This window comes from Nycticebus coucang, chromosome 21 (genome assembly GCF_027406575.1).
Source record: "Nycticebus coucang isolate mNycCou1 chromosome 21, mNycCou1.pri, whole genome shotgun sequence".
Classification (NCBI taxonomy): Eukaryota; Metazoa; Chordata; class Mammalia; order Primates; family Lorisidae; genus Nycticebus; species Nycticebus coucang.
Genome location: NC_069800.1, coordinates 39,262,593 through 39,289,038, shown reverse-complemented (window position 1 = coordinate 39,289,038; position 26,446 = coordinate 39,262,593). Strand labels below are relative to the sequence as shown.

General features: G+C 42.9%; 1 protein-coding gene across 1 annotated transcript in view; it reads right to left on the bottom strand.

The window, feature by feature from the left end:
* The window catches only part of KIF3B (kinesin family member 3B), a 58,091-nt gene that overhangs the window by 19,701 nt on the left and 11,944 nt on the right, over positions 1-26,446 (bottom strand). Inside the window, exon 2 of the mRNA XM_053574205.1 lies at positions 2,587-4,054. Within this exon, the coding sequence (XP_053430180.1) occupies positions 2,587-3,990 (1,404 nt within the window). The 5' untranslated portion in view covers positions 3,991-4,054. The remainder of the gene's footprint in view (positions 1-2,586; positions 4,055-26,446) is intronic.

The window sequence follows — 26,446 nt, the reverse complement described above, 5'->3', positions numbered from 1 at the left end:
TCAGCCTCCCAAGTAGCTAGGACTACAGGTGCCCACTACAACGCCAGGCTATTTTTTTGTTGCAGTTTGGCCAGGGCTGGGTTTGAACCCGCCACCCTTGGTATATGGGGCCAGAGCCTTAACCACTGAGACACAGGTGCCACCCTCTCAAGGGACTTACCAATATCAACATTCACTGCAACCCCAGTGCCATCTTTCAGCGAGTCCTTTGAGCCTGTTTTCTCTTCTCTCAAATGAAGAGGTTGAACTAGATCACTAACCTACTACACACACACCCCTTCCAGCTCTAACATTCTTTTGTTCTATGATTTTACAGCGTCCAGGGATTGAGACAGACAGAAGTAATGTCATTCTCCATACATGTACTTTAAAATACTTTTATGAAAGAGATGCAGTGACCTTGAGGTAATGCTGAATCTTGCCATACTTTGCTTCTGAGAGTTCAACCTCCTCTAAGAGGTTGTTCAGAGACTCTAGGCATTCTTATGCTTGAATAACAGATGTGATCCTAAAAAACAGTAGGCAAATCAAAGGTGGGCACACCCAGTCACATTTTGAGTACAGTAGTGAAGAGAGATGATGTGCACTCGACACATGGTGTCGCCCAGTAAGCTCCTCCCTGGAACAAAGTTACCTCCTAATTGTGTAGTATACGATTCCATTTTCACATCAAGTCTTAAGAGTGCTGGAACAAACATTCATGGTTTTCAGATCCCGGTCTCAGAAGTAGCTCTGTGAAAGGGCTACTATGAAGTCACAGACACACACATACAGCTTCACATAGTGAGGGAGGAGGAGGCAAGAAAGAGAGAACTTGTCATTTTTTAAATCATAAACACAGATAGGCTTTAAAGTAGAAATCAAAGTTTGCATAAGTTCAGTAAGTCAGAACCTGACACTTCCAAGGAGTTCTGGCTTGTGTCTACCCAGTGGCCATCCTCAAACCTCCAAGGCCACCAAAGTAGCCATTCAAACCCAGTGGCAGTTCTGAGTCCAGGCACTTGAGGGAACAGGACACAGCTGCCAGAAAGAAGACACAAGACAATGGGTGCCGCCACACTCTAGACTCCTCCTCAGTCACTGGGTGGAAAATGGGTATGCAAAGAACTACATTAGCACACAGGGGTTAAAGGCTGGGGAGAGGGTTGACTACAAGGGAATAGCATGAGGACGTCTGGGGGATAATGAAACTCTTCTGTATCTTGTGCAATCAGGCTACTGCGTACTAAAACCACACTGAGATACCATGCCATACAAGTGCTTGTAAGGATGAGGGGCATCCAGAACTCACACTCTGCTGGTAGATGCTTCAATCTGCCCAGCCATATTATTTTTTTATACTTTGTTTTTTTAATTTTTTGAGACAGAGTCTTACTCAGTTGCCCACACTAAAGCACAGTGGCATCATCATAGCTCAATGCAACCTCAAATTCCTGGGTTCAAATGATCCTCCTGCTTTAGTCTCTCAAGTAACTGGGACTACAGGCACATACCATCACGTCTAATTTTTCTACTTTTTGTAGAGATGGGGGTCTCGCTATATTATGTAGGCTGGTCTCAAATTCCTGGCTTCAAATGATCCTCTTGCCTTGGCCTCCCAAAATGCTAGGATTGTAAGCATGAGACTGGCTACTCTAGAAATGACTTGTCCTTCTCTAGTGAAGAGGAAGCTGCACACACCTAATGGTGCTAGACAAGAAACTCGTGCACTTTCATGTTCTCTGGGAGCCAAGTACAAGAACCTTCACAGCAGAAAGTGGAAATAACCCATACTCTTAAGAGAATGCAATACCACAGAATACTCAGAACAGTAATAACAAGCAGCTGCAGGCATCAGTGCAGACCTCAAGAGCATAATACATGATGATACTGTTGGGCAAAGAAATGCAAACTTAAGCAGTGGGATTCCATTCATATAAAAGAAAAAAATATGTGAAACTAAACTACATTTTATAGAGATCTATATGTATGTGGCAAAACTATAAAGAAAAGCAAGGAAACATTAAACAGCAAATAATTCAGGATGATGCTTATCTCTGGTGGAGGGGACCACAGGAGCTTCTGAAGATAGGAGCTCTGTTAAGTTCTTTTTTTTTTTTTCTGCTTTTTTGTGTGTGTGTGTGTGGTTTTTGGCCGGGGCTGGGTTTGAACCCGCCACCTCCGGCATATGGGACCGGCAACCTACTCCTTGAGCCACAGGCGCCACCCAAGTTCTTACATTCAGAAAGTACATGGTGTTAGGTTTTTTTTTCCGCAGTTTTGGCCAGGGCTGGGTTTGAACCCGCCACCTTCGGAATATGGGGCCAGCACCCTACTCCTTTGAGCCACAGGCGCATGGTATTAGTTTTATTGCTGTTCTTTAGACCTTGCACATGATTATTCTTATTCTGAATTCCATTTTTAACATTTTTAAATTTGAAAAAATCATTTTCATTTCAATTCAGTTCCAGAAAGGTTTACTGAGCAGTAGATATCATGGAGCTAATGGGAATGAAAACTAAAAGAGACATCATCCCTCATATCTTTTTTTTTTTTGGTAAAAGGAAAAGCACTGATGGGGCACAGGCATAAGGAAGGATACGGTACCTTGATCTTAGCGCCCAGCATCTCGGCAGCATCCTTCTCCCGCCGCAGATCCTCCATCTTTTTCTCCTTCTCCTTCAGCAGCCTCATCTTCTCCTCTGCAACCAAGCTGTGGTCCTCTACAATGGCCCGCTTCTCAATCTCCAGTTTTTCTTGTTGTTCCCGCCAGTAATCATCCTTATCATCCCCTTCCTCCTCACCCTCTTCTCCCTCCTCCTCCTCCTCTTCCCCACCCCCACCACTGCCACCACCTTCCCTCCGCTTGTCTCGCCTCTTCCTTCTGCCAATGGACCGTTTTTCCAGCTGGGCCTTGAGCCGAGCAATCTCTTCCTGGAATTCTCGAAGAAGGGCATCCTTAGGGTCCTCATTGACCCTTGGTTTGTTCTTAATGTTTTTGGCACGGTTGGCATATCGCAGAGTGGTCAGAGTCTCTTCTACATTGTAAGAGGCAGGCCCCACATTGGCCACCATCACAGTCTTAGCATTCCCCCCGAGGGAATCTTGGAGGAGCCTAGTAAGCTTTGAGTCCCGATACGGAATGTGAGTGCTTTTGCCATCTACCAGGGCAGAGATGACATTACCCAAGGCTGAAAGAGAGAGGTTGATCTTGGTAGCTTCCTTTAATCTTTCCCCTTGTGCGCCAGTCTTGGCTTGCCGTTCACTGCCAGCAAGATCCACGAGGTTCAATTTCCCTACACGGATATGGTTTTCACCATCGAGGCCCACCTCGCTGCACTCGATAGTAATGACAAAAATTGCATGAGAACGTGAGCTGTGCTCATTCATGTTGGTGGCACCGACAGAGCGGTTCTGGTTCCCCACATTCATCACGTGCTCTATCTCCTTCACGCTCTTGGTGACAAAGGAAGACAGGTCTTTAACATACACCCCAGTGTCAGGCCTCTCTTTGAGCTCAAGCCTTTTGCTCTGATCCTTTGAGAGCAGATCTCGGATCTCCTCCTGGTAGATCTCTAAGTAAGAAGCCCTGACCAGGTACTGCTGATTCTGGGATCGAGAGATGTGGGTAAAGATGTGATCAAATGAATTAGGAATGACCCCTCTTTTTTCAGGGTCACCACGGACTCCTTCCATTGTGTAGGTTTTCCCAGTCCCAGTTTGTCCATAGGCAAAAATTGTCCCATTGAAACCTTGCAGGACAGAGTCCACGAGCGGTCGGAACGTCTCATCGTAGAGTTCAAACTGCTTGGCATTCCAGTCATAGACTGCATCAAACGTGAAGGTCTTGGGCATTTCATTGGCTGTTCCTTTGGGGTTCTTCACAGACACCTGTCCCAGCTTCACATCCACATCAACCACCTTGTCATATGAAGCAGCCTTCTCCTTGCCATTCATGGGTCGACAGCGAACCACCACCCTGACTGACTCTGAGCTTTTCAACTTTGACATGATGAGCTCGGACTGAATCACTCTTGAGGGCTATGAATCCAAACTGTCTCGGGATGCTAAGGTCCTAGAAATAAAGCAAAAGTAAGTAAGTACAGTATAGCTGTCACTGGGGGCTGCTTGACAGAAGCTGACGCACCCAAGCCATCTCATCTTGCTAACCTATTGACAGCTATAATTAATAACGATATACATTGTGTATTTCCTCACAGGACCTTACCAGCTTCAGTGGTTAAAAACAAAACAAAACTGTCAACCAATAATGTTCCTAGCTTGTTCTCCCCTCATCAATACTGAGGCTGAGGCCACTGGAAATCTTTTAAAAGCCTGGGTGATCTTATACACTATTGATATAATATAACCTCTGGATAGAACAATTTGGAACTATATTAGAACCTCCATAGTCAGCCCCCTCCTTATACTGACCACCTTCTTAAGTTATTTTCTTTTTCTTTCTCTCTTTTTTTTTTGAGACAAAGTCTCACTTTCTCAACCTGCATAGAGTGCTGTAACGTCACAGCTCACAGCAACCTTAGATTCTTGGGCTCAAGTGATTCTCTTGTCTCAACCTCCCAAGTAGCTGGGACTACAGGTACCTGTCACAATGCCCAGCTGTTTTTAGAAAGAAGATCTCGCTCTGGCTCAAGCTGGTCTCGAACCTGTGAGTGCAGGACAAACCACCTGCCTCGGCCTCCCAGAGTGCTAGGATTACAAGTGTGAGCCACAGTGCCTGGCAGTTGACTTAATTTTCACAGACAAGACATGTAACCACATAGACTAAATATACAGTAGGCTTAATTCCTTTGTTGACTATCTCTGCATGTTGACCAGATTGTTACAGTCCCTTGGGTGGTCAATTTACACAAGTTCTTCGGTATCTATCAAAACTTGAAATGTACTTATATTCTGACCTAGCAAATGTATTTCTAAGAACTTACCCAATAGATAAATGTCTCATATAAAGACATATATACATGGATATATTATGGTAGCAATAGACTGTGGACAACACCAATTCCCATTAAGAGGAGACTGATTAAATTATAAGTTGAGGCTCAGTGTCCGTAGCTCAGGGCACTGAGGCAGGAGGGTTCAAACAACAACTGCAACAACAACAAAAATAGCCAGGCATTGAAGCAGGTGCCTGTAGTCCCAGCTACTTGGGAGGCTGAGGCAAGAGGATCACTTAAGTCCAAGAGTTTGAGGTTGCTATGAGCTGTGACATCACAGCACTCTCCTGAGGGCAGCATAGTGAGACTCTGTCTCAAAAAAAAAACCCCCAACAACCCAGCTACTTACTGTTATTTGATCTTTGACAAGCCAATTAAAAGCATTCAGTGGGGAAAAGATTCCCTATTTAACAAATGGTGTTGTGTTAACTGGCTGGCAATCTGTAGAAGACTGAAACTGGACCCAACCTTTCACCATTAACAAAGGTAGACTCTCACTGGATTAAAGATTTAAACTTAAGACATGAAACTATAAAAGTACTAGAAGAAAGTGCAGGGAAAACTCTTGAAGAAATTGGCCTGGGTGAGTATTTTATGAGGAGGACCCCCAGGCAATTGAAGCAGCATCAAAAACACACTACTGGGACCTGATCAAACTAAAAAGCTGCACAGCCAAGAACACAGTAAGTAAAGCAAGCAAACAGCCCTCAGAATGGGAGAAGATATTTGCAGGTTATGTCTCCGACAAAGGTTTAATAACCAGAATCCACAGATAACTCAAACGTATTAGCAAGAAAACAACAAGTAATCCCATCTCAGGCTGGACAAGGGACTTGAAGAGAAACTTCTCTGAAGATAGGCACACGGCCTACAGACATATGAAAAAAAGCTCATCATCCTTAATCATCAGAGAAATGCAAATCAAAACTACTCTGAGATATCATCTAACTCCAATAAGATTAGCCGACATCACAAAATCCCAAAACCAGAGATGTTGGCGTGGATGTAGAGAAAAGGGAACACTTCTACACTGCTGGTGGGAATGCAAACTAATATGTTCCTTTTGGAAAGATGTTTGGAGAACAGTTAGAGATCTAAAAAGTTTAAAAATAGACCTGCCATTCAATCCTACAATTCCTCTACTGGGTATATATCCAGAAGACCAAAAATCATATTATAACAAAGATATTTGTACCAGAATGTTTATTGCAGCCCAATTCATAATTGCTAAATCATGGAAGAAGCCCAAGTGCCCATGGACCCACAAATGGATTAATAAATTGTGGTATATGTACACCATGGAATATTATGTAGCCTTAAAGAAAGATGGAGACTTTACCTCTTTCGTGTTTACAAGGATGGAGCTGGAAAATATTCTTTTTAGCAAAGTTATCTCAAGAATGGAAGAAAAAGTATCCAATGTACTCAGCCCTACTATGAAACCAATTTATAGCTTTCATATAAAAGCTATAACCCAATTATAGCCTAAGAATACGGGGAAGGGGAGAGGGGAGGGGGGAGAATGAGTGGAGTGAGGGTAATTGGTGGGACCACACGTACGGTGCATCTTACAAGGGTACACGTGAAACTTACTGAATGTAGAATATAAATGTCTTAACACAATAACTAAGAAAATGCCATGAAGGCTATGCTAACCAGTTTGATGAAAATATTTCAAATTGTATATAAAACCAGCACATTGTACCCCATGATTGCATCAATGTACACAGCTATGATTTAATAAAAACAAAACAAACAAAAAAAAAAAAACAGGCTCGGCGCCTGTGGCTCAAGCAGCTAATGCGCCAGCCACATACACCTGAGCTGGTGGGTTTGAATCCAGCTCAGGCCCACCAAATAACAATGACGGCTGCGGGAGGCGCCTGTGGCTCAGTGAGCAGGGTGCCGGCCCCATATACCGAGGGTGGCGGGTTCAAACCCAGCCCTGGCCAAACTGCAACAAAAAAATAGCCGGGCGTTGTGGCAGGCGCCTGTAGTCCCAGCTACTCGGGAGGCTGAGGCGGGAGAATCGCCTAAGCCCAGGAGTTGGAAGTTGCTGTGAGCTGTGTGACGCCACGGCACTCTACCGAGGGCAATAAAGTGAAACTCTGTCTCTACAAAAAAAAAAAAAAACAATGACGGCTCCAACCAAAAAAAAATAGCTGGGCATTGTGGCAGGTGCCTGTAGTCCCAGCTACTTGGGAGACGGAGGCAGGAGAATCGCTTGAGCCCAGGATTTGGCGGTTGCTGTGAGCTGTGAGGCCATGGCACCCTACCCAGGGCGACAGCTTGAGGCTCTGTCTCAAACCCCCCCCCCCAAAACAAAACACAAATAAAAATAAATAAATAGGGCAGTGCCTGTGGCTCAGTGAGTAGGGTGACAGCCCCATATACCGAGGGTGGTGGGTTCAAACCCGGCCCCAGCCAAATTGCAACAAAAAAATAGCCAGGCATTGTGGTGGGCGCCTGTAGTCCCAGCTACTCGGGAGGCTGATGCAAGAGAACCACCTAAGCCCAAGAGCTGGAGGTTGCTGTGAGCTGTGACGCTACTGAGGGCGACAAAGTGAGACTCTGTCTCTAAAAAAAAAAAAAAAAGAAAGAAATAATATATTGAATATATAGGCAGTGGAACCCTATGTAGTTATTAGAAAGGACATGGTAATCTAAATATAATCCTATACTAAGATACGTTGTTAAAGAGAAAAATAAGGTGATGAACAGTACGCAAAGCGCACAGAGAGTAAAATGGGGCCATAACACCAGGATTGAATCTTAACGCAATTTACAGCCTTTGGGTGATAATGATGTGTCAATGTAGGTTTGTCACTTGTAGTAACTGTGCACTGTGGTGGGGGATATTGATAATGAAGGAAGCTGTCCATGTGTGGAGGTGCATAAGGGAAATCTATGTACTTTCTGTTAATTTTGCTGTGAACCTAAAACTTCCCTAAAAATAGTCTTTTTTTTTTTTAAGTAAATACATACAAAAAGAGGGTTCTATGCATGATACACATTTGCTGTGCATCCAAGATTATTAGAAGTAAACATGTAAAATGGTAGCAGTGGCAGCCTCGGCAGGAGAACTATGAGCCTAGGGGACCCAGAGGTCTGAAGAGAGAGAAACATTTTTTGCTGTATACTCATTTGTACTGTTTGTATTTCCTCATTTGTGCTGCTGATGTTTTTCAGTTCTAAAATCACCAACAAAAACCAGCCTGTGCAAAATGCATTCAAATAAATAAGGATGTGGTATAATGCATTACATAGAAAGCACTTATTTAATCAATAAATTTGATAGAATGTGAATGCAAACAAGAAAAGAGGTGTTAACATTTTTTAAAGCAAGAACAAAAAAGAGAGAACTTTACTAAGTGCAAGAAAACTCAGAGAGCAGAAAAATGAGTCAGAGAGTCATCTGGGAAGTGTAGGGAAGGAGCAGGTTGGAATAAAGAGGTACATATAAGAACCTCAAACTCCTGAAAATCTAGTGTGGAGATTTTTAAAAATAGGTAATTCACATGGTTTTTTGTTTTTTTTTGAGACAGTGTCTCACTATGTCGCCCTTAGTAGAGTGCCATGGCATCACAGCTCACAGCAACCTCTAACTCTTGGGCTTAAGCGATTCTCTTGCCTCAGCCTCCCAAGTAGCTGGGACTACAGGCGCCCACCACAACACCCAGCTATTTGGTTATTGTTGTTGCAGCTGTCATTGTTGTTTAGCTGGCCCGGGCTGGGTTCAAACCCGCCAGCCTCGGTGCATGTGGTCAGCTCCATAACCACTGTGCTATAGGTGCCAAGCCAATTCTCATGATTCTTGATTAAAAGGCCCTGTGGTGACAGGACTCTCTTCCTGACCTGTTCTCCAGCCACCCTGTTCCCCTACCCACAGACAAGCATTAGATTTTTCTTTCTGAATGATGTCGTCCCAGCTCACAGCAACCTCAAATTCCTGGGTTCAAGTGATCCCCCTATCTCAGGCTACCAAGTAGTTGGGACTATAGGTATCCACCAAGATGTTCTCCAGGATACCCATCAAATCTTTTTCATATATATATATATATATAGAGAGAGAGAGAGAGAGAGAGAGAGAGAGAGAGTGTTTCTATGTTGCCCTCGGTAGACTGCCGTATTGTCACAGCTCACAGCAACCTCTAACTCTTGGGCTCAAGCGATTCTCTTGCCTCGGCCTCCTGAGTAGCTAGGACTACAGGCGCCCACCACAACACGCAGCTATTTTTTTTTTTTGGTTGTAGTTGTCATTGTTGTTTAGCAGGCTTGGGTTGGGCTCAAACCCACCAGCTTCAGTATATGTGGGTGGCACCTTATTCACTGAGCTATGAGCACTGAGCCCTTTTTCCTATTTTTTATAGAGATGGGGTCTTGATCTTGCTTGGGCTGGTCTTGAACTCCTTCCTGGATATAAGCAATTCTCTAGCCTCAGCCTCTCAAAGTGCTGGGATCACAGGTGTGAGCAATGGCATCTGACCCATTACTACATTTTTAATCTTCTTGAGGTAGTTGATGCACTAAGCAAGTATGTGTTTTGTTTTGTTTTGATTTGATTTTGTGAGACAGGGTCCTACTCTGTCACCCAGACTAGAAGGCAGTGGGGTCATCACAGCTCACAGCAACCTGAAACTCCTCCACTCAAGCAATTCTACTACCTCAGATTCCCAAGTAGCTGGGACTTACAGCCACATTCACCACATCCAGCTAATTTTTCTATTTTTAGTAAAGACAGGTTCTCACTCCTGCTCAGGCTGGTCGCAAACTCCTGAGCTCAAATAATCCTCTGGCCTCGGCCTCCCAAAGTGTTAGGATTATAGGTATGAACCACTGTACTCAGCATAAATATGTATCAATAATACTTATCCCCTTCCTTTTCACACAGCATATTATTTACAATACACAGTATCCTGCATCTGGCTTTTTCTTACTAAACGGCCTAGCTTAGGGTTTGCCCTCAGTAAATATAGAACTGTCTTTTCTTTACGACAGCAGAATACATATTACTCCACTGTATGGATGTACCGTAATCAATGCACTTCAACTGTTTTTGATATTTTGCTGTAAAAAACCTAGGACATACAATCATTTCATGTGTAGGAAAGTATGTCTGTAAGAATAAATCCTAGAAGTAGAATCGCTGAATCAAAGGATATATGAATTTGTGATTGTAAGAGATTTTTAAAATAGCGACGACAGTATTCTTTTTAGTCGTTAAGAATGACCCACTCCTTGCCAACAAAAGGGTAGGAGAATGTGAAGCAGTGACGGCCTCGGTGGGCACATTCGCTGTGGTTACTACCCAGTATGTGTGTTCCCCAGTCTGCTCTGCTGCTAAGCACACAGAAACACAAAAAGTCACTTTTCATACTTCTAGTTGTTACAGGTAATAAAATATTGTTGTATAGAATGAAGAATCAGGCTCAGCGCCTATGGCTCAAGCGGCTAAGGCACCAGCCACATACACCTGAGCTGGCCGGGTTCGAATCCAGCCTGGGGCCCGCCAAACAACAATGATGGCTGCGAACAAACACATAGCTGGACATTGTGGCGGGTGCCTGTAGTCCCAGCTACTTGGGAGGCGGAGGCAGGAGAATCGCTTGAGCCCAGGAGTTGAAGGTTGCTGTGAGCTGTGATGCTACGGCACTCTACCCAGGGCGACAGCTTGAGGCTCTGTCTCAAAAAAAAAAAAAGTAGAATGAAGAACCAGAAGACTTCTTGGTTTCTCTGAATTTATTTTCTGTAAAACCTGTAAAAATAGGTCATTCTCCTTCCTATGGATGATCATGAGACTAAGAGGTGTTATGCACTAAAAAACCACTAAAATAATTTGAAGCCATCATTCTAAAAAGAATTAGATTAAATTGGGATTTAAATACCTAATTGATGTTTAATAAGAACTAAATATCAAGCCACGTAATGTATAAGGCAGTCCTTTGGTTCATTCATCACCTTAGATGCTATCAGAGTTTTGTCAGATGGGAAAAAAGAGACATGTTAGAATGGCCAGTTTACTGCGTCTCCTTTTCATTTCAAGGAGAATGGCCCCTACAATACAGCCTGCCTCTCCTTCCAAGAGATCTGCCAAAGCTGATCTAACTGCAAAGTGAAAATCCCAGCCCCCTGAGCCTCTTCTGTGGAGGCCTCTGCAGCAGGGCACCAGAGCAGGGGGCAGCCAGTAAGAAAAACGTAAGGATAGGGTGGGGCAGGGAGTTAGGTCGGGGAGAGGACTGATTCTTCTGCATTGCTCACTCCTGAAAAAAGACCTGTCCAACTTTTACCTCACAAAACATTGTGGCCCCAAGCCTATTTGGGGGGGAAAAAAAAAAGAAGGGAGGGCGGGAAAGAAGGGAGGAAGGAAAGAAAGAAGGCTGGCAGCTGCTTTGTAACAGCTGCTCTCCAAAATGATAAAAACAAAAGAATGACAATGACCTACATTAATCTTAAAAATCTCTAAAAAGAACAGAATTCCCAAAGCATGAGTCCCCTTAATTAAATCTCTTCAACTCTGAACACAGGACACCATTTCTTTTCTGAACACATCCAGCTAGACTGAACCAGTCAAGTATTATTGACATATTATTTCAGGAAAATGGACTAATTTAATTTCCTGCCACTAAGGCTTAAAATCTTATTCTCCTCAAAGGAAAGAGTTTTCTTGGAAGGATGCCCTGATACTCTTTTATTACCTTCCTTATTCTTCTCCTAGTGGGTCTAATTACTGAGTGATAAATCTTTAAAGGAATTCACAGCGTTGCCAGGAAAGAAGGAAGCACAGGTCAGCAGCTCATCACCTTCATGTGAATACCTTTTCTACTAGAACTTATCATTCAGTGTTAACTCCTACTGTTTGAATAGCTATTACACATGAAAAATCGAGTTTTCCTCCAACCTTTCTTTTGTCCGCTGAGAAATTAGCTGCACATTTCTCATGGTAGCCACACTCTTCCAGACCATTCTCCAACTCTTTCACGTTGTCATGGAGTCTTACCGGAACAGTCTAGAACTAAGTGTGGATTGGATTCTCAGAAACTACTGGCTTCCTATGGAGATTCTAAGACAGAAGTAACAGCTGGTCACATTCTACCCGAAACATTTTATTTGGCCCACCTGGTATTTAAAACAACAACAACAAACCCTCAGCAATTCCATTTCTATTACACACACAGACACACGCATGTCCTGGTGAAAATCTCTGCCCAAAGAAACAGACAAGGACGCTGCATGTAGCACTGTTACAACATAAAAACTAAAAACAACCTAACCATCCATTTACAAGAGAATTGGAAAGTAAAATATGGTAGAATTATATACCAGACAACATGCCATTCAGTAATTATAAGAAATAAATTAGAGCAGGGTCAGCAAACTACGGCCCAGGATCCAAATACAGCCCACCCCTGGTTTTGTAAATAAAGCACACGGGAACAGAACAGTTCTACCCTTTTGTTTATGTGTTATCTATTGGACTAATTTAATTAGTCCAATAGATAACACTCTGCATTAATGGCAGAGTTAAATAGTTGCAATGGAGACAATATGGCTCACAAAATCCACGTAATCCCAGCTTTTTGGGAGGCCAAGATGAGAGGATCACTTGAACCCAGGAATTCAAGACCAGCCTGAAAAGGTGGGGCACAGTGGTTCATGCCTGTAATCCCAGCATTCCAGGAGGCTGAGGTGGGCAAATTGCCTAAGCTTACGAGTTAAAGACCAGCCTGAGCTAGAGAAAGAGACTCCGTCTCTAAAAAATAGCCAGGCATCGTGATGGGTGCTTGTAGTCCCAGCTACTCCCAAGGCAGAGATTCTCTTCTTCAGTGATTCAGAAGATTCTCTTCTTCAAAGAGAATCACTTGAGCCCAAGAGTCTGAGATTGCTGTGAGCTATGACGCAATGGCACTCTACCAGGGATAACAAAGTGAAACTGTCTCAAGAAAAAAAAAAAAAGACCAGCCTGAGCACCAGAGACTCTGTTACTACAAATAAAAAAAAATAACCCACCCCCAAAATTAGCCAGGCATGGTGACATGTACTATAGTCCCAGCTCAGGAGGCTGATGCGGAGGATCACTTGATACCAAGAGTTTGAGGTCCCAGTGAGCTATGTCATGCCACTGTACTCTACCCCAGATAACAGAGAAAGACCCTAACTCAAAACAAATTTTAAAAACACTGAAAATAGCCTGGCCTTTTACAGAAAAAGTTTGCCAATTTCTGAATTAGAGTTATATGTATTAACGTGGATAAATATTTACAGGTTGCGTGAACAACCAAGTTGCACAGTGATAATTATGATTAGAAACTTATAAAACGATATGGTGCCCATAGATTCACATTTATGTATGTATGAGTATAAAAAATAGGATAGAAGGGTGGCGCCCATAGCTCAGTGAGTAGGGCACCAGCCACATACACCAAGGCTGGTGGGTTCAAGCCCAGCCCAGGCCTGCTAAACAACAATGACAATTGCAAACAAAAAATAGCTGGACGCTGTGGAGAGAGCCTGTACTCCCAGCTACTCGGGAGGCTGAGGCAAGAGAATTGCTTAAGACCAAGAGTTTGAGTTGCTGTGAGCTGTGACGCCTTAGCACTCTACTGAGGGCGACATAGTGAGACTCTATCTTGAAAAAAATAATAGGATGGAAGGATATACAACAATTTGTGATAGTGACTGCCAAATTGGTCATCAGCAAGTATGGAAAAGGGGACTAGTGATGGGAAGGATATTTCAACTTTATTTGTAATATTTTAATATTTCTTTCTTTCTTTTTTTTTTTAATTTGGGACAGAGTCTCACCATGTCACCCTCGTAGAGTGCCGTGGTGTCACGGCTCACAGCAACCTCAAACTCTTGGGTTTAAGTGACTTTTCTTGCCTCAGCCTCCCAAGTAGCTAGGACTACAGGCACCTGCCACAACATCCAGCAAATTTTTGGTTGTAATTGTCATTGTTGTTTGGCAGGCCTGGGTCGGGTTCAAACCCGCAACCTCCAGTGTATGTGGCTGGTGCTCTAGCCGCTGAGCTATAGGCACCGAGCTAATATTTTAATATTTCTTTTTTGCAAAACAAAAAACAGGGGGAAAGGATCTGAAGCACACAGGACAGAGTGTTAGCAACTATCAATTCTGGCTATTTCCCGTATTATTCTCTAAAATTTTTTAAATTTAAAAAACAACAGGGCCATACACAGTGGCGCACGCCTATAATCCCAGCACTCTGCGAGGCAAAGGAGGGCGGACTGCTTGAGTTCAGGAATTCAAGACCAACCTGAGCAAGTGAAAGACCCCATTTCTAAAAACCAGTCGTTGTGGTGGGCGCCTATAGTCCCAGCTACTTGGGAGGCTGAGGCAAGAGAATCACTTGAGCCCAAGAATTTGAGGTTGCTGTGAGCTATTAAGCTATGATGCCATGGCACTCAACTCCAGGACGACTAAGTGAGATGCTATCTCAAAAACAAACAAACAAACAAAAAACTTTTTCCTGCTTCTCTGGAAGAATGGGAATATCTGACAGGTCCTGACTTGAGCCCCAGGTGGCAGCAATGGGAGCTGAGCAACAGTGCCCTTCTGCTGAGCCTGGGCTCTCCAATCCTCCCCAACCCCACTCCCTGATGCCTCACACCCAGGATCTCTTGTCTATGACCAAATTCATGTACACAAACATGTCTGATGAAGAGAGGCCTGCCATTCTAGTCCATCTTTTTCTACTTTTTTTTTTTTTGTGGTTTTTGGCCCGGGGCTGGGTTTGAACCTGCCACCTCCGGCATGTGGGACTGGCACCCTACTCCTTGAGCCACAGGTGCCACCCTCTAGTCCATCTTTTTAAATGACATTTACCAAGGCTCTGTAATGACACGGAGAATGCTTATCATAGATGAAAAAAAGCAATTCACAAAATTGAATGACTTCATGTGATCACAATTATACCACTTAAAAAAACACACACCAAAACATCAAAAGTGGTCTATTTTGGGTGATAGCATAGGTGATTTCCCCTGCTCTTTCAACAATTCTGTATTTTCCAAATTCTCTTTAATGAGCATGTGGTATCTCCACATGGGAAAAAATAAACATCTGGAAATTCCCCAGGAGTAACCCAGCAAGGAGGAGCAGTCTGGGGCACACAGCAGGTACACTGATGCATCTCTGATCGCTGCAGTCCAAAGCAAGATCCTCTAAGATCAGACCAGGCAACCACCTGCCATCTGGCTGGCAGAGAGTTCAAGGACTCAGTATCTGAAATGCAGCCTGAACATCAGCCATCAGAAGAGCACTGCAACACTTCAGCAAGAACATAAAAGTGACTCCCTATTAGCCAGCCTAAACCAATTCCCTGAGCTAGAGTCTCTCTAAGGAAGTAGCTGTTTTTACTCCGTATCCACCTCATCACCATCAACACTACTCTCTTTCACAATTGTTACTAATTGGTTTTGAAGTTATTAGGACTCCTTGTTTGCAATCCCTGAACCACACTAAGAGAGGGATTCCAATTCTAGGTCTCGGGTTCCTGTAAAGGCCACTTATCATAATGTGAGTTACAAACTTTTCAAAACAAGATTATCCATCTCCACTTGAAAAGTAATACTTACTGCCATTCAAAACTTTCAAAAGGACATGTTATTTGTGTTAAGGGAATAGTTCTACATTTACTTATATGTACATAAAACATATTTGGAGGGATGCGCAAGAGCCAAAAAACAATGATTGCTGTATAACAACTCTGGCTTTCCCTAAAGAGCTAGGTGGGCGAGTGAAGGCCAAGGGTATAAGGGAGACTTTTCATTGCAAACCCTTGAATTTTGAATCATGTGACTATATTTCCTAGTCAAAAAATTAAGGGAAAAAAAGAGGTAAAAAGTTTTGTGAAATTAAGTAAACTAATCCAAGCCTTAAACTCATTTTTCCTGGCCTTTGTCTACTTGTCCTGACAATGATGCCTGTTCACTGTCTATGGCGAATGCATTCTGCTTTGTAAACTTTCTTACTCTGTAAACCTATCTTTCTCTTCTCCAATAAACTTGGTTTTGCACTTGCCTTCAAAAAAAAAAAAAAGAACCTAATTTTCCCGTTCCATCTATCCACTTTTGCTGACCACGATGAATACAAAGTAATAAAAATGTTTTAACTGTTTGTCCCAAATTTATGATGAAGCTTCATAAAGAAACTTCTTTCTATAAGATCCAAAGGAAATGGAATTTTCAACTTTCTTTCTTTTTTTTTTTTTTTTCAGATGGAGTCTTACTCTGTTGCCCTGAGTAGAATGCATGGTGGGCATGAGCAATCTCAAATCCCTGGGCTCAAGCAATCCTCTTGCCTTAGCCTCCCAAGTAGCTGGAACCACAGGCAGCCATTTCAATGCCTGGCTAATTTTTCTTTCTTTCTTTCTTTTTTTTTTTTTTAGTAGAGACAGGGTCTGACTCTTCCTCAGGTAGGTCTCTAAAGTCCTGAGCTCTAGCAATCCACCTGCCTCAGCCTCCCAGAATGCTAGGATTACAGGCGTGAGTACCATGCCCGGCCAGAATCTAACTTTCTTTTCTAATGTCAATGCAGCAAGTCATACAGTTTCAGCTCTCAAAGGCATTCAGAGGAAAGACGGCAAAATAACAGACTAATAAAATATATTCTACTGTTACAAGGACTGTTTATAAACATAATGTCATCTTTTCTATGAGCCAAATAGTTGTATGAGCTGTCTAAAGTTTCAAAATGCCCCTTACATGTAAGGACATGAAGAGCCATGACATCTCAAACTGGCACTATTTGAGGGCAGCTGGGCAATCAATATCAAAACTTTAAATCTGAATACCCCCTTGAAATAGAAATTTAATTTCTTGTTTTCTTTTTTTTTTGGAGACAAGGTCTCACTCTGTTAGGGATGGAGTGCAATGGCATGATCATAGCTCACTGTAGCCTCAGACTCTTGGACTCTTGGACTCCAGTCCTCCTACCTCAGCCTCAGGAGTAGCTGGGTCCACAGACACATGCCACCATGCGCAGCTAAATTTTGTTGTTTTGTTTTGTTTCAGTTTTTGTAGACGTGGGGGTTGTCACTGTTACACAGGTTGGTCTCAAAATCCTGGCCTCAGGCGATCTTTCCACCTCAGCCCCTCAAAGTGTCAAGATTACAGAGGTGAGCCACTGCACTTGCCACTTAGAATTATATCAAGGACAAAACGGAATAACTGACACATTTACATATGAATACATGTGCAAAGGTATATGTACCTGTTTATATTTATCACAGCACCATCTCTGAACACTTACTCACTCGACAATAATGGATTGGTTAGATTATGGCACATCTAAACTATGGAGTCATTAAAAATATCAGTAAGCCGGGTGGCGCCTGTGGCTCAGTGAGTAGGGCGCCGGCCCCATATGCCAAGGGTGGCGGGTTCAAACCTAGCCCCGGCCAAACCGCAATAAAAAAATAGCTGGGTGTTGTGGTGGGCGCCTATAGTCCCAGCTGCTCGGGAGGCTGAGATCGCCTAAGCCCAAGAGTTAGAGGTTGCTGTGAGCCGTCTGACGCCACGGCACTCTACCCGAGGGCGGTACAGTGAGACTCTGTCTCTACAAAAACAATGTCAGTAAGCCTCTAAGCATTTAGATATAGAAAGATATTCAGCGTACACTGCTGAGTGAAAAAGCACTAAACAGAAGAATGACTTACTTTTATCTTTGTACATGCACATATGCAAAGAAGAGACTTTGGGGCCCTGTGCAAAGTTATTGTTAAAAGCATGAATTTTAGTGTTTAATAGTGTGAGTTTGAATTTACCAGCTACCAAATCTTCTTTTTAAATTCTGTGTGTTTGTTTTGAGACAGAGTCTCACTCAGTTGCCCTGGGGTTGAGTGCTCCCAGCAACCTCAAACTCTTGGGCTCAAGCCATCCTCCTGCTTTAGCCTCCCGAGTAGCTGGGACTACAGGCACCCACCACAATGCCAGGCTATTTTTAGAGATGGGGTTTCACTCTTGCTCAGGCTGGGAATTTTTAATGTTTTTAGAGAGGAAAGTCTCACTCTATTGGCTAGGCTAGAACCTTATACTCCTAGGCTCAAGTGATCCTCTCATCTCAGTGTCCTAAATAGCTAGGACTACAAGCACACGCCACTAAGCCTGGCAAATTTTTAACTTTGTTGCCTGGACTAGAGTGGAATTCCTAGCCTCAAGTAATCCTCCTACCTTGGCCTCTCAAAGTGCTGTGATTATAGGCATGAGCCACTGTGCTTGGGCCTAGTTATAAAGTTTTGAGAAAGTTATGTAATTCTATAAACACTTCCCTTAAAGAACTGTTTTAAGGAGTAAATAAGCTAATAAATGTTAAATGCTTCGCATAGTGTAAGGTAAATAACAGTCAGGAAATGCAAGCAATATTGATCTCAGGTGGTGAGCATGCAAGTGATTTTTTTGCTTTCTTTGGAATTTTTTGTTTGTTTTTGTAGAGACAGGCCTCATTTGCCCAGGCTGTTCTTGAACTCTTAGCCTCCTACTACCTCAGCCTCCCAAGGTGCTATGATTATAGGCATGAGCCACCACTCTTGGCCTTCTTTGGACTTTTTGATGAATGCATGTATTTTGTTTTTTTAAATTAATGTAGGAGGATACAATTAAGCAATACTTTCTTTATGGGAAAACTCTAGCACCTTGATTTAACTTAAGCATCAAGAAGACAAGCTTGTTCTCTAGAAAGAAACCTAAAAAGGTCACAGACAAGTAACATGAACAATAAATGCCTGCCCTGAATTCAAATGGTTGCAATGCGATCCTTGTCACTTGATGATGTGAACAGGTCAACAAAGAATGCATTTACCTGGGGTGGGGCAGGGGAGGTGAAATCCCTTTCTTTGGTATTCAATTGTGAAACATTCATCAAAATATACTCCAGTCTGTAGAAAATCTCCCATTCAGAATCACTGTGGGTCTGGGGTTTTACTGTATTCAATAGTCACAACTCACAGTATATCAAGAGTTTATGTGTATTGCTCTTTTAATCCACAAAATCACCTTATAAAGAAGCAAGCATTAGCCCCATTTTAAAAATTATGGGGCCAGGCGCAGTGGCTCATGCCTATCATCCTAACACTCCAGAAGGATGAGATGGGGGGATCGATTATGGTCAGGGGTTTTAGACCAGCCTGAGCAAGAGGAAGACCCCCATTTCTACAAAAAAACAAAACAACAACAACAACAAAAAAAAAACAATCAGCCAGGTGTGGTGGTGCAAGCCTGTAGTCTCAGCTACTCAGGAGGCTGAGGCAGGAGGATCACTTGAGCCCAGCAGCTTAAGGTTGCAGTGAGATATGATGAGGCCACTGCCCTCCAATCTGAGTGACAGAGGAAGACCCTATCTCAAAAAGAAAAAGGCAGGGAGGCTCCAGGATATTAATTTGCTCAAGGTCACACAAACAATTAAGTGGAAGTGTCAGAATTCAAACCAGGTTTGTCTTATTCTAAAGCCCATATATAAAGTTACATATTTTTAAAACACACATTAGCACATATATGCATATATATGTGCATGTCAATATATGCACAGATTAAAACAATTCAAGCTGTACAGAGGAGTATACAGTGAGTAAGTTAATCTTCCCCCACTCCTGGGGAGATACCTGATGCATTTGCAAACATTAATGTATCTGCATTGCTTCCCCATCTTTTTTCTTTTTAGCTCAACAACCAGTATACTAAATACCATTGTACTTTTTTTTTATTTCAGATTAATGTGAGGGTACAAATAATTAGGTTACAATGTTCGTATTTGTCAAGAGTCCCTGTTGTATATTGTCCCCAACCCAGGAAGTGTGCCATATGTATTTACTTGCATTGTGTCCATTATGCGGAAACACACCAATCTCCCTCCCTTCTCCCTTCTCCCCTCTCCCCTCATCTTGAATTGAATTGAGTTTTTCTCTCCTGTGGGCATGTATTAGATTGTCTACTGGCTTCATATTAGTATTGAGTACACTGTATACTTGTTTGTCTAGTCTTGTGATACTTTACTGTGTTTCAACTCCATTCAGGTTAATATAAAAGATGTAAAGTTTCCATCTTTCTATGGCTGAAAAGTATTCCATAGATACATATACCACAGTTTATTAATCCACTCCTGGGTTGATGGGCATTTAGGTTGTTTCCACATCTTGGCAATTGTAAACTCAGCTGCGACAAACAATCTAGTACGTGGTTCGGCGCCTGTGGCTCAAGCGGCTAAGGCACCAGCCACATACACCTGAGCGGGTGGGTTCAAATCCAGCCTGGGACCGCCAAACAACAATGACGGCTGCAACCAAAAAAATAGCCGGGCGTTGTGGCGGGTGCCTGTAGTCCCAGTTACTTGGGAGGCGGAGGCAGGAGACTCACTTGAGCCCAGGAGTTGGAGGTTGCTGTGAGCTGTGATGCCACAGCACTTTACCCAGGGCGACAGCTTGAGGCTCTGCCTCAAAAAAAAAAATAATAATAATGATTTAGTAATGATCTTGCTTTATAGATCCTCTAGGACTCCCTCCCTGCCTCAGTCCTTTATTAAGTAGCTACCTAAATGCCATGGTATGGTTGTCTTATAATGTTTTTCATCAGTCCCCCTACTGAAGGACCCTCTAATTGTTTCTGGTCATTTGCTACTGTAAACCATGCTGCAGCGACTATCTTCTAGGACAGATGGGCGTAACTGATAGGATCCATTCCTAGAGAAGGGAATGCTGCACCTACTCCTTTTTGACACAAGGCACCATCCTGCCCCTTCCTGAGGTTCTACCATTTATCCTCCCACATTCAGTGTAGCCCATTTTCCACAATAATCTTGACATACAGAGTTATGCTCTGAACCATCACTAAGCTATGAAGCTGGGAAAGCCTTCCTGCCAGAAACTTCTTGTTCTATGTACTATCTAAGAAGGAAATGCAGTTGTTTCTCTGCTAAAAATTTACACCCTGACTTAAGAGGCTTAATCAACCAAATGCGACAAGTGGCCCTTGTCTGGGGCCCTTTTGGGGATTTTGATTTTAAAAAACCAACTGTAGAAAAAAATCTACATTACTCTCAAAACTCAAGTTTAAAAAAAAAAGAAAAAGAAAAAATGTACAAGATACTCAAAAACTGAAACACTGGATTTGAGATGATACTGAGGAATTACTTTGATTTTTAGGTGTAAAAATGGTACCATGTTTTTTTTAAAAAGAAAGTTCTTATCTTTTACAGAATAAACAAAAGTATTTTTAAAGCGTTATATACCATCTGGGATTTCCTTCAAAATTATCAGGGGTGAATGGAAGGTTGCAGGTGAACAGGACAGCCATCTGTTGTAACTGCTGGAGCTGGGTAATGGGTTAATGATTCATCATTACACTATTCTATTTTTATAAATGCTTGGGATTTTCCAAAATGAAAAAAAAATCACTCTCTTACCAATAGCTTTTCATTACAATTTTTTAAAAATTATGATTTAAATCCCCAACAATAAAAATAAAATAAAATAATGATTTAAAAAAACCCATGTAATAAAAAATTTACCCTCAATCATTTTTAAGTGTGCAATTCAGGAATGTTAACTATATTCACATTGTTTTATAACAGATCTCTGGAACTTTTTTATTTTGTAAAACTGAAACTTTTAGGTTAGGCGCAGTGGCTCAGGCCTGTCATCCTAGAACTCTGGGAGGTCGAGGCAGGTGGATTGCTTGAGCTCACAAGTTTGAGACCAGCCTAAGCAAGAGAGACCCTATCTCTAAAAACTAGCCAGTTGCAGTCGTGGGCACCTGTAGTCCCAGCTACTCAGGAGGCTGACGCAAGAAGATTTCTCGAGCCCAAGAGGTTGAGGTTGCTGTGAGGTATGACCCCAGCACACTCTACTAAGGGTGAAAAAGTGAGACCCTGTCTCCAAGAAAACAAAACAAAACAAACAACAAAAAAAAAACCCTGAACCATTCACTTTTTATTTTTTCACACATGTAATAAAAAATTTACCCTCAATCATTTTTAAGTGTGCAATTCAGGAATGTTAACTATATTCACATTGTTTTATAACAGATCTCTGGAACTTTTTTATTTTGTAAAACTGAAACTTTTAGGTTAGGCGCAGTGGCTCAGGCCTGTCATCCTAGAACTCTGGGAGGTCGAGGCAGGTGGATTGCTTGAGCTCACAAGTTTGAGACCAGCCTAAGCAAGAGAGACCCTATCTCTAAAAACTAGCCAGTTGCGGTCGTGGGCACCTGTAGTCCCAGCTACTCAGGAGGCTGACGCAAGAAGATTTCTCGAGCCCAAGAGGTTGAGGTTGCTGTGAGGTATGACCCCAGCACACTCTACTAAGGGTGAAAAAGTGAGACCCTGTCTCCAAGAAAACAAAACAAAACAAACAACAAAAAAAAAACCCTGAACCATTCACTTTTTATTTTTTCACACACGGAACTCCTGTGAAAAATTGTTAATACCCATTGAACAACTCCCCATTTTTCCCTCCCACAACCCCTGGTAATCCTGCTTCCACGATTCTGACTACTCTAGATTATTCACCCATGTTTAAGTGGAATCATACAGTATTTGTCCTTTTGCAACTGACTTATTTCACTCAGCATAATGTCCTCAAGGTTCATCAATAATGGAGTGTCAGAACTTCCTTTTTTTAAAGGCTGAATAATATTCCATTGTATGTATGGACCATTTTTTTTTTTTTTTTTTTTCTGTAGAGACAGAGTCTCACTGTACCGCCCTCGGGTAGAGTGCCGTGGCGTCACACGGCTCACAGCAACCTCCAGCTCTTGGGCTTAAGCGATTCTCCTGCCTCAGCCTCCCGAGTAGCTGGGACTACAGGCGCCCACCACAACACCCGGCTATTTTTTTGTTGCAGTTTGGCCGGGGCTGGGTTTGAACCCGCCACCCTCGGCATATGGGGCCGGCGCCTTACTCACTGAGCCACAGGCGCAGCCCATGTATGGACCATTTTTTATGCATTTACCTGTCAATGGATATTTGGGCTGCTTCTACCTCTTGGCTATTGTGAATAACACTGCAGCGAACCTGGGTGTGCTCAATGGCTTTCATTGTAATCAAATTGCCATTAATCTGGGTAGGGAACCATAAGGCAAAGTCTGTATTTAAAAGAGAAAAGTACATTCTGGAAGGCTGAGATGGAGGGATTGCTTGAACTCAAGAGTTCAGGACCAACCCATCTCTTCTAAAAAAAAGAAAAGAAAAGAAAAGAAAAGAAGAAAAGGGGGAAGTGATCTAAATAGCTACAAAGAGACTCAGACACACCTGATTGAAGCCCAGCTCTACCACTGCTAGTTCTGGAACTCCACACAAGTTCCTTAACCCTTCATTTCCTCATCTGTAAAATGGTAATACCATCAATACCCTGCTCCTTGGATCTATTTAAGGATTAGATGAGTATAAGCACCAAGTGACTGGCCCACAAGAGGTGACTTCCGCTCTGACCCAATTTACACAAGGAAAAAAACCTGAGACTTGGACAGGGAAGTAGCACGGCAGACTGAATTAATAAGTGGCAAGGCAAAGCAAGCAGAAACCAGGTTGACCTGGCTCCAAAGTCCACGGCCTTTTTTTCACAGCAAGTCCTAAATGTCAGTCATCCGATTGACCCTTGACAGTAACAGCACCACCTGTATAATTATTTACTTAAGGTTTTTCTTTTTCTTTTCTTTTTTTTTTTGAAACAGTTTCACTATGTCGCCCTTAGTAGAGTGCCGTGGTGTCACAGGTCACAGCAACCTCTTGGGCTTAAGCGATTCTCTTGCCTTAGCCTCCCAAGTAGCTGGGACTACAGGTAGCCACCACAACGCCCGGCAATTTTTTTGTTGCAGTAGTTTAGCTGGCCTTGGCCAGGTTTGAACCCACCAGCCCCGGAGTATGTGGCCAGTGCCCTAACCACCTAGCTATAGGTGCCAAGCCAAGGTTTTTCTTTAAATCAATCTTTCTTTCTTTTCAAAGACATCTTGTATGGCTAATTTTTATTGTTTTGTAAAGACAGGGTCTCACTATGTTCCGCAGACTGGTCATGAACTCCTAGCCTCAAGCAATCCTCCTCTGCCTTCCAAAGCATGGGAATCACAGGCTAGAACCCCCACACCAAGCCTAAATCTACTTTCTTTTCCATAAATTTATTTTATTTATTTATTTATTTTTTGGCAGAAACAGAGTTTCACTTTATTGCCCTCGGTAGAGTGCCGTGGCGTCACACAGCTCACAGCAACCTCAAACTCCTGGGCTTAGGCGATTCTCCTGCTTCAGCCTCCCAAGTAGCTGGGACTACAGGCGCCCGCCACAACGCCCGGCTATTTTTTTGTTGTTGTTGTTGTTGCAGTTTGGCCGGGGCTGGGTTTGAACCCACCACCCTCGGTATATGGGGCCAGCGCCCTGCTCACTGAGCCATAGGCACCACCCTTCCATAAATTTATTTTAAAAAGAAAACTTTATATAACTACCATGGATGGAGAATCAGTATAATGTGTTATAAATAGAAGGTAACTGTGAAAATAAATATAAGGCCGCCAACAGTGTTATTAAATTCTAGTTAGAGACTATAGCTTATCTAAGGCTTGAGATTTGATCTCTATTGTTTTGAAAGGAAGTTTAGCAACTGTTAAGAAATAGACAGTATTGACAAAGTCAGAAGAACGAAAAGTGAGTTGAAAAGGGAATACCTTTCACCATAGCATTCAACATAATTCAGGATGTTATGTGTAACTGTCATCAAAAGTCTTCTCCCATTCCACGTGGTTCAGCTCTGCTCCACACAAATCCTCTGAACCAGAATTGTGTTTAACCAAGACCCCAGGTGATTCATGCCCATACACGCTACCTTTATAGTAAACAGTTCCCCAAGGTGATTAAACAGAATTTCCTATAAGTCACAGAACTTATTTCAGTAATGTGATAATTTAAGTACTTTTTAAAAATTCCTCTTCAAAAGTCCATCAGAGGGGCTGGGCACAGTGGCTCATGCCTGTAATCCTAGCACTCTGGGAGGTCGACACTGGAGGATCGATTGAGCTCACGAGTTCAAGACCAGCCTAATATATATATATTAAAAAAAAAAAAAAAAAGACCACCTGAGCAAGAGTGAGACCCCGTCTCCAAAAATAGCCAGGTATTCTGGTGGGCACCTATAGTCCCAGTTACTTGGGAAGCTGAGGCAAAAGGATCACTTGAGCCGAAGAATTTTATGTTCCTCTGAGCTACAACGCCACAGCACTCTACTGAGGGCAACGAAGTGAGATTCTGTCTCAAAAACAAACAAACCCAAAACCCCCAGAAAAGTCCATCAGGGCTAGCTGTCTTAGATCACTGTCCAATTCTATAATTATATGCAGCTCACATAGTGCACATAACTGACATTGTACATATAATACGTATGATGAATGTTGTCAAAAAACAGCCTATTCAATAACAGAGGGTTCAAATGCCAAAGGCCTATATTTTGGGGTTCTACTCACAGGGAACTCTGCACCAGAGGGGCCTGAGCATGGTGGCTCATGCCTGTAATCCTAGCATTCTGGGAGGCCAAGGACAGCCTGAGCAAGAGCAAGATCCCATTTCTACTAAAAAGAAAAAATTAGGGCTCAGCACCTATAGCTCAGTGGTTAGGGTGCTAGCCATATACACCGAGGCTAGGTTTGAACCCAGCCCAGGCCCACTAAACAACAATGACAACAGAAACAAAAAAATAGCTGGGCGTTGTGGCGGGCATCTGTAGTCCCAGCTACTTGAGAGGCTGAGGCAAGAGAATCACTTGAGCTGAAAGAGTTTGAGGTTGCTGTGAGCTGTGACACCATAGCACTCTACTGAGGGCAACATAGTGAGACTCTATTTCAAAAAAAAAAAATTAGCCAGGTGTAGTGGGTGCCTATAATCCCAGTTACTCAGGAGGCTGAAGCAGGAATATTATTTGAACACAAGAGTTTAAGGTTGCTATGTACTAGGCTGACACCACAGCACTCAAGCCTGGGAGACAGAATGAGACCCTGTCTCGAGAAAAACAAAAATGGAGCTGGGCAAGGTGGCTCACCCCTGGATTTTACCATTTTGGGAGGCAGAGACAGGAGGACTACTTGGGGACAGGAGTTTAAGACACACACCCCCCCCCAATCTCTACAAAAAATAGAAAAATCAGCCAGGCATGCTGGCATGCTCCTATTGTGACAGCTACTCAGGAGGCTAAGGCAGGAGGATTGCTTGAGCTCAGGAGTTTGAGGTTGCAGCAAGCTATGATGATGCCTCTGCATTCTAGCCTAGGCAACAGAGTAAGACTCTGTTGAATAAAAAAGAAGAATCAATTAAGGAGAAAAAAAGGAAGGTGAGAAAAACTATTAAAAAATACTTATGGTTGGGCGGCGCCTGTGGCTCAGTCCGTAGGGCGCCGGCCCCATATGCTGAGGGTGGCCGGTTCAAACCCAGCCCCAGACAAACTGCAACCAAAAAATAGCCGGGCCTTGTGGCGGGCGCCTGTAGTCCCAGCTACTCGGGAGGCTGAGGCAAGAGAATTGCTTAA